At 36.7% G+C, this 12,500-nt stretch overlaps 1 protein-coding gene across 2 annotated transcripts in view; it reads right to left on the reverse strand.

Annotated features, from left to right (window-relative positions):
• Window positions 1-12,500, reverse strand: part of NF1 (neurofibromin 1) — a 100,188-nt gene that overhangs the window by 11,111 nt on the left and 76,577 nt on the right. For both annotated transcript variants that reach the window (XM_040532549.1, XM_040532551.1), the window contains 12 exons: window positions 12,176-12,277; window positions 10,564-10,704; window positions 9,858-9,984; window positions 9,158-9,289; window positions 8,486-8,621; window positions 7,510-7,667; window positions 6,529-6,651; window positions 5,700-5,827; window positions 4,886-4,986; window positions 3,337-3,479; window positions 2,491-2,537; window positions 1,482-1,698 (listed from right to left, as the gene is read on the reverse strand). In XM_040532549.1, the coding sequence (XP_040388483.1) occupies window positions 1,482-1,698; window positions 2,491-2,537; window positions 3,337-3,479; window positions 4,886-4,986; window positions 5,700-5,827; window positions 6,529-6,651; window positions 7,510-7,667; window positions 8,486-8,621; window positions 9,158-9,289; window positions 9,858-9,984; window positions 10,564-10,704; window positions 12,176-12,277 (1,555 nt within the window). The remainder of the gene's footprint in view (window positions 1-1,481; window positions 1,699-2,490; window positions 2,538-3,336; window positions 3,480-4,885; window positions 4,987-5,699; window positions 5,828-6,528; window positions 6,652-7,509; window positions 7,668-8,485; window positions 8,622-9,157; window positions 9,290-9,857; window positions 9,985-10,563; window positions 10,705-12,175; window positions 12,278-12,500) is intronic.

The raw sequence follows: 12,500 nt of genomic DNA on the forward strand, positions 1-12,500 counted from the left end.
TTCAGCATCAGTATGTCAAGAAGTAATCTTCCCAAACTTAAACAATTTAAATTGAATTCTTAGACCGGAAAAAAAAAAAAAAAAAGAGTTGTAGTTGCCTTTCACTGCATGAAAAAAAAAATCACTATTCCTACATTATTGAAACAACACAACACTGTCTCATTTCTGCACGTTGCACCACTACGTCTCCCCTCTGCAAAATTCATAATATTCAACAAAAAGCATTCTCTGAGAGCAAACTGATGGTCTTGAAGACCAAATTTCTTGAGTAGAGCTATGTATCACAGAATCGAAGGGGTTGGAAGGGACCTCGAAAGATCATCGGGTCCAACCCCCCTGCCAAAGCAGGCTCCTTATGTATACCTAAGCCAGACTTATTTCAGGGCTGACAGAAACAAGTAAAAAACAAGACTCAAAACAAACAAACAGAAAACAACAAAAAGCCCACTTCCATAATTATCAAACCTAAATGCAAGTGGTTTCTAGCCTTCCATCAAGGTTAGAAAAAAAACAGAAATACAGTTGATTGATTTTAGTGTTCAGAACCACAACAGTCATCAGATAGCATAATTTTTATGACAAAGAAGAGTAAAGCACTTCCTCAATGTATCAGCCACTAATCCAAAACCACTTCAGCAGGAATTTTCAAGTAGATTTCTTTAACATATATTCTATTTTCTTCCTATATTTAATTATCTCTAGCTTATGCCCCATATACTATACCAAGTACTTTTTACTCTACTTTTTTCATTTTTCAAAAAGTTAAAATACACGCTGCTGTATTTAACCTCTGCATTTCCCTGTAATTCCCCTTTCCCAAAGCCAGAACGAATTTAGTGTTTCTATCCATTTACAGCCTTTGATGCCTGTACTTTTCTTGAACACTGCCATTTGATCATCTGCACATTTTTGGCAATACAGTAGTCTAAACTGACCCAGTATTCCACGCTCATCTACCTGAACACTTCTTTTCTTCAGGAAGAGTTTGACCTCCGTATGGTGCTGCCTGTAAGGGTATTGGCCAGAACCCACATAGTCGATTGAAACTGAGTCAGTCCAGACACTCTTGTCCACGGCACAACTCTGGATTATTTTTCCTAATAGGTGCTAGCTTGTACTGCCTAAACAGATACTGTTCTCCTTGCAAAACACCATGATTATATGTTTATATTTATTAATTTTCTAGAATTCACTGCTGCGTATCTTCCACAATTAGATGCACCTATTTGTTCTGATGCACTTAATGTTATTTTCTTCATGCATAACGACTTGGAAGACAGCTTTTGTGATGGACAAAGTCCAACAACTGAAATATTAGTGTACTATCTTAGTCAACAGTTTAATATTCATTTGACTCAATAATGCAATGATGTCTGATGCATAAAAACACCCCAAAAGACAATGAGACTGAGCACTTGGCTGCATAAACAGTAAATTCAATAAATTCTCCTTACCTATGTAGTATCACAACAGCTACTGACCTGGGGAGTGCTGGGAAGTTGCGAGCGAGGTCATAGAATTGGAAAGGTTAAGGTTAGCAGTAATGCTAAGCTGGCTCTGCACTGCGGGAGGATATGGAGATGTGGGTGTCAGGAGAGATTCTTCACTGGTTTCCTCATCAATTCCAGGCAAATACGTGTCAATCAAGGCATCAAGAAACTTCACTATGAGTTCAGCATAGTCTGGGATTTGTGTTTGCTGTGGGTGATGGGGGAAAAAAAGATTGATTCCTTTCTTTCTACTTTTCTGTCAATATGAGCTTTGCCCCAGAACTCACTCTAAGATTACGCTGGTTTTGCCTGGAAATTTTAAAAAGCATTTGAAGTATAAGCAAGAACTGATTTGTGATCTTTTCCAGATTAATCTAAATGCACTTATTAAAGATCACTTGTAGGTGTGATTTCAGTACTGCTGGGAACTACAAAGCCAGAAAAGAGAGGCCGTTTCACTCAAAGTGCCACAGCTACCCAAACCTAACAGATTATTAGAAGTATTACTTATACCCCATAACCTAACATCCAGAACACTGCCTACCCTGCTCATCTACTCCTTGTTACAATGACTAGAGGGAACAGATAGCAGTACAGATGGTAAATTCTTTTATTTTTTCTGCTGTAACATAAAATTTATCCTTATGGAATTAACACTCTTATTGATTTAATTCCTTAAACTGTAAGACAGAGATGATAAACTAAAGAAATAGTTTCTGAATGATGTACATGTAGTGAACTTAGGAGTGCTGGAAAGGTGCATTTACACACCTGACTGCTTTTAGCCAGCTTCAGTAAGTTGACTTTACTGTGTCTATGAAAATATCCACTGCAGGCTAGAAAACTGTTTTAGCCACGGAAGTGAGCCTTATGGTACTAACTGCTCATATCAATTCTGTAATTTATCATTTATCTGCACCCCTCCTGAAGCATCAATGTTCTTTATAATGAGAACAAGGGTAAAACACTGATGAACTTACATACAGCATACTATTCTTACCTTAGAAAATGGGCCAGCAAACCTCCATAACCCATTAAATCCAAAACCTACAACAACAAATTGAATGTTACCACAAAAACACAGTTCTCGGTTGACAGAAAACAACTAGAAATTACACATGGAGGATTACTTGGATCTACTTCAGCATGGAAATGAGATATTTTATTTGGAGACTGAAAATACTAAATTTTGTCCAAACTGAATAAGATAAAATGATAGAATTCTAATTTATTAGATACATAAGTTAAAGAGCCTCAAAATCGCAGAACTGTCATGCAGTAAATTCTTGATGATATTTTAAAAGGTAAATTTAACATGTGAATATGTGTCTCATTTTGGAAATTATATCAACACATAAATTTTTCTCAATAGTCATCTGTTTCTTATGAATCTTCCTCGAGAGTCTTTGATTAAGGATCATAAAAAATATTTAGGTTTTAAGTGCTCAAGTGTCACATGAAAGTGGAGATTAGGTGTTAAAAAACAAATGTTGCTCTATAAAATTTACCAATCATTAAATTAACCCATAACTTAAAAGGTTAACTTAAAGCTCACCATTCATCACCACCATATAATTTGGTTAGTGGAAACGAATACTGAGTATTATACTTTTAATATCTGATGCACAACTACAAAAAACAGTTTTAATGGTCATGTCAGTAGCTGTTTTTTTAATATGCAAACACTTAACTATTATTTGGATTTATGAAGTTGGAGAGAATCCACACAGCAAAACTGGCTTGCTGTTTCATTAAGGCTGCAATAATTCAGAAACTTTTTCATTAGCAAATCTAACTTAAAATTCAGCAGTTAAAAAAAAAAAAACAACACAACCCAAATATTTACTTTGTAGATAAGAAGTTTGGTATTGGGGTGGAGACTCTTCATGGTAGACAACACTCTGAACAATTCCATGAATTGGATTCAACAAATTTGGATCCTGGCACAGTGACAAAAGGGTATTGATCTTGGAATCCAATAAATTATGCCTGAAGAAAAGAACAGTGGCTTATTTTTTTTTTCCACAAAATAAGAATACAGTTTACAACTGACTTTAAAAAACAGCAGTTAAAGTGGGATTTTCAAAAGTTCAGTGATTTTAGAAGTAGAATGCAGCGAGGACGTTAAGAGGAATAACACTTCTGAAAATTTGTAGTAACAACAGGACCCATCAGAGCATTCTTTTTGCCTAGCACTTTAGATTGCAAATATGTTTATCATTTTCAACCAAAAAAATTATTCCCTGGATTTGTGTACATGTCAAAGGTGAACTTTCAAAGCACTTTTGTAAACTTGCGAGGGTACTGTCTCATTTGAGCTCCCTTGCAGAACTCAGGCTTTGATCATGCTGTATTACTGCACTATATCATGCCCATCAAGTTTGACAATCAGTTTAAGCATACACAGAAGAGGACAGAACAATATCGTATGTTAAGCCCACCCCATGATTTAACAGAAAACAAAACAGAACAACGTACAGCTTGGGCAGTAATGATACAGGCAATTCAAGCAGCCTCTGTGTTGACCCTTTAAGACATCATGAGCTCAGAGAAATGCCCGTAATGGTAAAGAGGGCTGTCTATGCAGGGCTTCCTAATAGCATTTTTTCTTTTGAGGCAAAACGCCAGTTACTTACAACTGTGATTTCAGTAGATCACAGAACTTGTTTTATTCTGACCATTACTTTATAAAACCAGAAAAAGGTACCATTCTTTCTAAATCAAGCATCAGTCAGTTTTAAAAGTCTCCTCACTTTACCTTCTGATAGCTGGGTTTCCCTTGCATATATTGCCTGTAGTGAATGCTACTTTTAACCTGTATCTAAAGAAATACATACAACGAGTACTTTGAACCACACTTTAAATCAGTTTTTTGGGTTACTTATTAAAAAAAAAAATCTGAGTCTAACTGGTACAAAAATAGTACCTGAGAGACACTACATATAGACTTCTATAGAAAACTACATGACTACATTAAAACATAATTTGACTCCCTACAGTAACAAGTAAGTGATAAAGCCATGCTGTGCCACTAGACCAACGGCAGCAGTGACGCTGAAAGCTTTCAGGAGAACCTGATGTGCACAGCCCGGCTCCCTAGCAAGAGCGGCACAGCGCTCTCCCACGCTCTGCCAGCCTGCCCAGAACCCAGCGCTGAGAAGTGCTTTGGGACCATCTGTAGCGCTGCTATCCAAGGGTGCCTATTCTAGCAGGAACTTTATATTCATTTAACATAGGGAAAAAAAAGATAATTCTCAGATTGCAATGGACATTTGTCTCAACAAGGCAAGGACAGATTGCAGCTAGTAACCTACAAATGAGAAGTACCTCATACGTGCTTCTCTGGTCCAGAGACTTTTTAAAAGGAAGGCCAAGTCAGAGTTTCAGGTACTTACACAACAGGAAAGACCTTTGGGAAGACAACACTGGCTTCTGCTAAATACTCATACAGAATCCGCTGGTCAAACTCATCAGTAGTGTACTTCACTAATGTTGCCTATGATAATGTAAAGGATTAAATTAGCATGCTTCTGATAAGAGAATTTGAGTAGTTACAGGCTTTTTTTTTGTTGTTGTAGTTTCAGATTTTAGTACTTCTGGGTTGCAGAAAAAGCATCATTACAGAACATTAATTTATGTCCTCTTCGGACATGCAATCGAGTGACTTCATGTCTTCGTTGGACACAATAAGAACAGCTTGGCAATACCTTCTATTTTGGCAAAAAAAAAAAAAAAAAAGCCAGTTTTTGACAAAAACTGTGCAACTGACTCTGTGAATTATAACAGGAATGCAACTGTACTGGTGCATCTGATGAAAGCACTCTCTTACTGGTAGCTACATTACTAGTTAGTCAGTTTTAAATTGAATCATGCTGGAATTTCAAAAAATGTTCACTTAACTTTTAAAATATAATATGTGGTAACTTCTTGCTATATAAAATTAGTTTGTAAACAAATCTACAAGTAAAACGGATCAATTGTTGGACATGTTCTGCAAAACAATAGGGTATTTGCTCTCATGCATTTTTCAAATACATTTATAAAAGTGATTCCTAGCAAGTCTGAAGAAAATCAACAAAAATACAGATTACACGTTACATACTGATTCTGATCCATGTGATTTAGAAGCACTGCAAGGAACCCATATGCTTCTTTGGAAGATAAAAGAACATCCGAAATAACACAATAATATGCAGAAAGAAGGCTTACAAGAACTGTAAGCAGCAGTGCTTGAATTTTTGGGTCAGTCAGAACTTCTTCATCTAGGAGGACGTTTGACTCAGAAACAGAAACTTTTCGAAGATGTGGGTGTTGCTGTGGTGATATTCTCTGGGTTTCTGCCAGATAAAAAAGAGCAGCTCATCCAAAGAAAAATGTACCCAAATCAAATAAAATTAGCTCTTGCACAACAAATTCAGTTATATGCAAACTTCAGAGTTCAACAGAATTTTCATAAAGTATACAAGCAACAATTATGCTGTAATACTAGCGGCACTCGGCTGTCACATGGGATTGTATTATCAAATGGGAAACAAATAACCCCAATTTCCTATTTACGAAATACAGGCCCAGGGGTGGTAAGTAACATATTCAGGGTCAGGCAGCAGACTGACATCAGATAGAACAGAAGAACCCTGGTCTTGCATTGCAATTGGGGATGGGGGCACAGGAAGCAGATGTGGGAGAAGATGAAGAGAGGCATTCTAGGCATTATGTCACATTTCATCTGCAAAAATGTGCAGCTAGGACTTAGTAAGTCATAAAAAGTCAAATTTTACTTATTTCATTTCACTCCTGTATACAGTACTTTATAGCTGCCCCTTATTCTGGGTCTGCAAACTGAGCAACTCTAATTCCAATCTCAATTGCCAGTGATAAGGAAGACTGTATTCTCCACAAGCCATTATTAACATATTTCTCCCTTACCTTGTAGTACCTTACCTAAGCAAATAAACACTGAATTTAGAAATAATCCTTTGTATATATACAAAGCATTTATAATTAGTGTTATTCTGAAAGCGTTAGTCCTGTTTCTCACCCATTTCATAATCATTTTCGGCTACTCTCCTCATTTTGGGAGGCGTTGTGATTCCAGATTCCATGTCTTGCCTTTTAGGAGCCTTTGTGTCCGATATCAAATGGTCAAAACTTTTCCTTGTACCTAAAAACAATTTATCATGAAATTAAAAACATTAATCCTAAATCCGTACACTTAAGTATTTCCAATTTTCTGGGCAAGCTATTCTATCTACAATATACTGATAGGAATCTGGGGACATTTTCACCATTTCCAGGGATGGTAAAGAAAATAAGGTCACACCATGCCGCTCTCCATCACAGTTTCCAAAATGCTTCACAATACGTATGAGGATAGCATGCAATTTATTCCAGTGTGTAAGCTGTGGGCATGCTATGGTTTCCTGGTCAACACATCACATTGAATAAACATGCCAAAATGTGATTACTGTAAAGGAAGCAGTAACAGGATTGTAATGAAAGAAATGCCCCTCTTCTTCCATATATGCCACAATGTAAAAGGGTAACCAGAAGTTATGTGAACGAACTCATATCATTTCTTTGATACTAAGACTTGCTTGTAAACATGATGCACTGAGAAGCCAAGTATAAAAGAAAAAAAATGATTGCTTCCAAAACATCTAAAATGTTTTGGGACCATCTCTCCCACTGTAAAATAGAGCATTCAATATAGCAATTAAGCTAAAGTACTCAGCTTCTTGGTTTTATTGACAGAGGGCTGGTGGCAGAAAATTAGCACTATGAACCTTTAGTATCTGGAATATCCTTTTTCTTTTTTTTGCCTCTCCCCCTCTGATCAAAAGAATTTAATTACTCCTTTTTCATTGTAGTGTTCTCTATTTGCATTTTGTAGAAACTACATACATTCCTCTGAATTGGGGAAAACCACTTGAAGTCAGAACAAATACAAGTATATTTTTTCTCTAGTAACGCTTCCTGGGGTATTCTGTAGACAAATTAGTAAATTAGGTATCTTAATAACCTAGAAGCTTTTTAGTGTTTGCTTGTGAAGGCTGTCCCATATCCAAACTCATGGATTTTCGTGTTCGAGGACTTATCTGTCCCACTGTCGGGTAACTGGCAGCCAGATGTCTGTCTGATCCCTTTGGTGATGACCACGGTTGATTTTCCTTTAGTGTCCTGAAATTGCAGAGAAATTAATTTAAGAAAATCTTTAAAACTGTTGCACATTTAGGCATTAATTTTTCAACTAGCTAAAGTATCCTTTATTAAAAACATCTTTTCTAACAGGTTAAACTTCAGGAAATATGTATTAAGAAATAGTAATTACTTTGCTAGCAAAAATGCGTGAAAACTAACAATCTATCATGAACATAATTTTGAGGATAAAAATAAAGCAATAAGAAAAACATGAGGTAATCAGCCTCTAATAAGGCAAGATGCAAGACATTTAATAACCAGCTGCTCCATACTGGATGCTAAAAAGACAGGTACCGAGTAAAGCACTCTGTATTGAAACAAACTGGCTCTGCATGTCACTTCTAGGTTGACTTCCTAGCTACCTCTGTGGCCATTTATGTAAGACTGTAAGATGTCAAGGTTTTCCAATAACAGGAACCAAGCGATTAACTTAGTACATCCTGAAGCTCTCAAAAGACACAGTATTTTCTTATAGAATATAAATGAAAAATGAGGTGAAATAAGGTCTCGTAGAAAGGGGTTAGCAAAAAGACTAAGAACTTCCAAAGAATTTAAACTCTGAAACAGCTTCAGAGATCTCAAAATTAAATCTATATGAATTCAATACACAAATTCCACTGTGACTCTTGATCACAGTAGCATACTGGTCAGGAACCAGCAATATGTAGTTGAACATTAACTTAGCTTTAATGAATATGGGTTTTAGTTTTCTATATACCACAGGTTACCTTTTTTACTAAAGGAAAGAGATATTGAAATTTGGATAACTTTTATTATCTGAAAGTCAGGCAACCAACCTATAGCTAGTGTCACTGTGATGAATGGGATATGTATCCATAGGAACATTTTCCATTGAAACGTCTGTCAACAAGAGAGACTTCCTATGTTTTAGGCTGCAGCGACTTCGAACTTCCTCAGACACTGTGAGCAAAGCTAAAAATTCAAAGAAAGCTAACGTAAGTTTTCCATGGCAGGAACACATTAAAGAATGTAAGCAACAGTCCCTCAATTTAGATTTTTTACTTAGTACAAAGATGACCACAGAGATGTAATTACACCTTACTGAAATGTACAGATTAAAAGTAGGTCATACAAAAAGAATTATATTCCCCAGCCAGTTAGAATTACATGACTTAAACATTTGCCCTCATATAGTCACAATTTCTATTTCTAGACCACTAGAAATATGAATGCTCTAAAGCACACACTCCAGTATTTAAATCAAGAAACCTTCAGCCTCACTCAGGTATTTTCAAATTTGCACAATAGGTCCTGTGCTGGCAAGACTTCAGTCCACAAGGAGCTGTGGATTGATACACCCCAGGCTAACCCAGACTCTTGTCCATCTCCAGTTACAAGTTTCCTTTATATTGATACAACTTTAATCAACCCAGTAACATAAGAATTCCCACAATTCATTCATTTCAGTTAGCACAAGTTTAAAAGAATGTTTGTTTGTTTAATTTTACCTGCTAGGTAAGCCACACTCTGGGTGTTCACCTCAAACTTGTCACAATTCCTATGTTTGTTAACCAGAGCTAGTAGTGTATGTAAAATCCTTACTGTTCTTGCTACAGTGGTAGGAGAAGGATGTCTGTACCCTAAAAAATGAGGTTAAAAAACAAATATTGTATTTAATTTTTGAATGCATATTTATGAAGCATTAATATTTTAAAAATATTTATAAATATTTTTCGGTGTGTTCTCAGGACGCTTCATATAAAGGGTAAGGAAATACAATGCTAACAGAAATTGCACATTTGGGACTATTATTTCTGTCCCTCCGCATAAAAAACCACGTAATTACAAATGTCTCTGCATATATTATCTATTAGCTCACAAATCAGTCTTCTAAAGAAACAATGAGCCCAAATAACAGGCACATAGAAAGTATTCTTGGAGGAAGACATAATGAACTGTGGTAAGTGAAGCCACACACTCCTGTGACGGCAAAGGATTTATGTCATTTGCACTGAAGACCTTCATAGGATATGCATAAAGGAAACCCAGCAAAGTCCTTTAGTCAAAGGACATTTAATTTTCTACCTGTTCTGTGACCTGAGTTACTTAAAATCCACCACCCACTTTTTCTCCCTTTATTCTTGGGCTTGTATTTATTTCTGAATTAAGAGTATTCATGTAAAAATGAACAGCAACATCTATATTTACCTTTCAGGAGGTGTCCCACTAGTGCGAAGTTGAAGTTGGAGTTGAAATTTAGCCCTACAAAATGATCCATCTGCTTGCAGTGCCATTCAAGTGGTCTCCTGATCTCCATAAACACCTCTTCTGGGCTCTGACCCAGAAAAATAAGACACAAGAGTATTTCATACAATCATACAATGGTTTGGGTCAGAAGGGACCTTAAAGAACATCCAGTTTCAAACCCCCTGCTATGGGCAGGGACACCTCTTACCAGACCAGGTTGCCCAAAGCCCCATCCAACCTGGCCTTGAGCACTTCCAGGGATGGGGCATCCACAGCTTCTCTGGACAGACTATTCTAGTGCCTCACCACCCTCACAATAAAGAATTTCTTCCTAGTATCTTGTTTCTTTGAAGATTACTCCTCTACTCATTTTTTTTAAGTGTCAAAACTTGGTAATTCTAAGAGTTTACAGGAAAATATCAATTGCGCTCTTGATTAGAATGTATCTATGCATTTCTGTTCCAGTTTAGAACAGAATAATAAGAGCTTCATCTCTGCTTCTTAGTTTACTGCTGACATTTTGCAAGTTTGCAATGCAAATTTCAGTTCTAGTTGCTTGACTACTGTTCAAGAGGACAAGGAATTATTTTTTTCTTTTTAACAGATCTAACTTCTTACATAAACGAAGGGTTAATCACAGCTGGTTACTAACAGAGGGCTTGCTTACCTTATCATTGAACACTCGAAGGCTATCCAAGGTATGCAGATTCTGTTCAAGTAGCGCTGTACCTGCTGAGTACAAGTTGACTTCATCTAGCTGCAGTACTGCCATAGCTACCCAGAAGAGGACCTTGTGCATAGGGGAGTCCTGGAAGGAGAAGGAAAAGGAAAAGGCCATGATTCCACTTTCAAGTCAGTTCCTGTAAGTGAAAGACAAATAGGATTGACATGTTTTTGTATATGCATTACTAACATTGTGGCAGATGTTCTGTTCTCAAACATATCCATTCCAACAAAACAGGTGTTCATATGAACCCAGAGTGCTGATGCACTTAGCAGGTGAATAGCAGAAAGCAAATTAATTTCAAGCCTTCCACTCCCTCCCCTAGAAGCCATCCCTTCTCTTTTATACCCCTTTCATTGCTCACAAAAATGTCAGATGCATATTGCCCTACATCAGACTGAAAGACAGCATCTTTTGTTATCAACTTGGAAGGCAGGTTGAAAGTGAATCGCAATTCTGCACATATAACTGGCCCAGCAATTCAATCTCCAAATCACAGTCAGGCAGGAAGAGCCGGCATTCAACAAATCCTGGGTCCCTTACGCAGCCGATTTTTCAAAGAACTATCTAGCAATAAATACACGAGACTTTTTGTTGTAATCTTCCCTGCCTAAAAGCACATGCAGGAAAATGCGTGATACAGGCATGGAAGGCTTGTAAAGGATGGTCACATCACTCATTGGTTATGTGTTTTAAGGGTAAGCTCATGGTACACTAACAGGGTGGAAAAAAGTGCAAGTAGCCTATCAGAACTGTTTGCTCTTGTTAATTTTAAATACCACAGTGCCATCCAGATGGCACACAAAGACTGTCTGTGCACAGCTACCAAGTACAGAGTGAAACAAATTGAAGTCAAGATTAGCCAAAGACTTCTAAAAAGTTTGTTATGTACGTGAAAGTGAAACATGCATATTAAACCAGCCATTCAAATACACCTGGTAGGAATATTATTTTTTTTTTAGCACATTTTCTAATGTATTAACAAATGAGAAGCTGCAGACCCATTCATGCTCCCCAGAAACCCCTTCTAGAACCGTGCCCTAGAACTATATTCTTTCAGACGTGTGTGACAACGCCACTCCACTAGAAAATTTTAAGGTGGTTCATTAACAGTGCACCTATTGGTATGCCAATCAGTTCATACAGTAACACACAATGGCTGAATTAATACATTAGACAAGACTAAAATTTTTTAGAAGCCATGATCAGAAGACATGTATTAGGAATTACACATTTGAAAGCCAAGACTGAAAATCTTTTGGAGAGAATTACTACAGACTATGGTATAGCCTTTGTCTGTATTGCTATGGCCCAGTTTGGTGAAGCAGAACAGTACAATCTAAAGCTTTTTTAAAACTTGCACAGGTCCCATACACAAACATCTGTGACACATTTCCCATACGTATTACTTTCAAGCATGAGTCATAACAGTCATAGCAATGAGGTGTGAACATCAGATACCACAACACTTCCTTATTTTTGAAGTTACACTTGCAATTATAACTTCCATTTACAAAACACATTCACTGTTTATTCTAAAAATCCATTCGTTTACCTTATTAAGAAGAGGCTGCAGCTTGGTGAGTGCTATTACGGTAGCTTCTATTAGAACTTGGCTATTGTAATTGTCAGGGCCTTTTAAACAGCTCTCAAGTCCCTTTTTATAGAAAAAAAGAGTAATAATAAAAAAATAGAACCCATAATTAGATTTTACTTTTTAAAAAAGATCAAAGCTTTAAACAATAACTGTACACTAGTGATATATTTGATATATTGATATTATTGCTGTAAACAATTACACAGTGTGTATTACAAAAAGAAGAGTGCAGGACAGGGTGCAACAACTACAAAATAACTCTTCTTCAGTTCAGATGCTGTTT

The sequence above is a fragment of the Cygnus olor genome, chromosome 20 (genome assembly GCF_009769625.2).
Source record: "Cygnus olor isolate bCygOlo1 chromosome 20, bCygOlo1.pri.v2, whole genome shotgun sequence".
Classification (NCBI taxonomy): Eukaryota; Metazoa; Chordata; class Aves; order Anseriformes; family Anatidae; genus Cygnus; species Cygnus olor.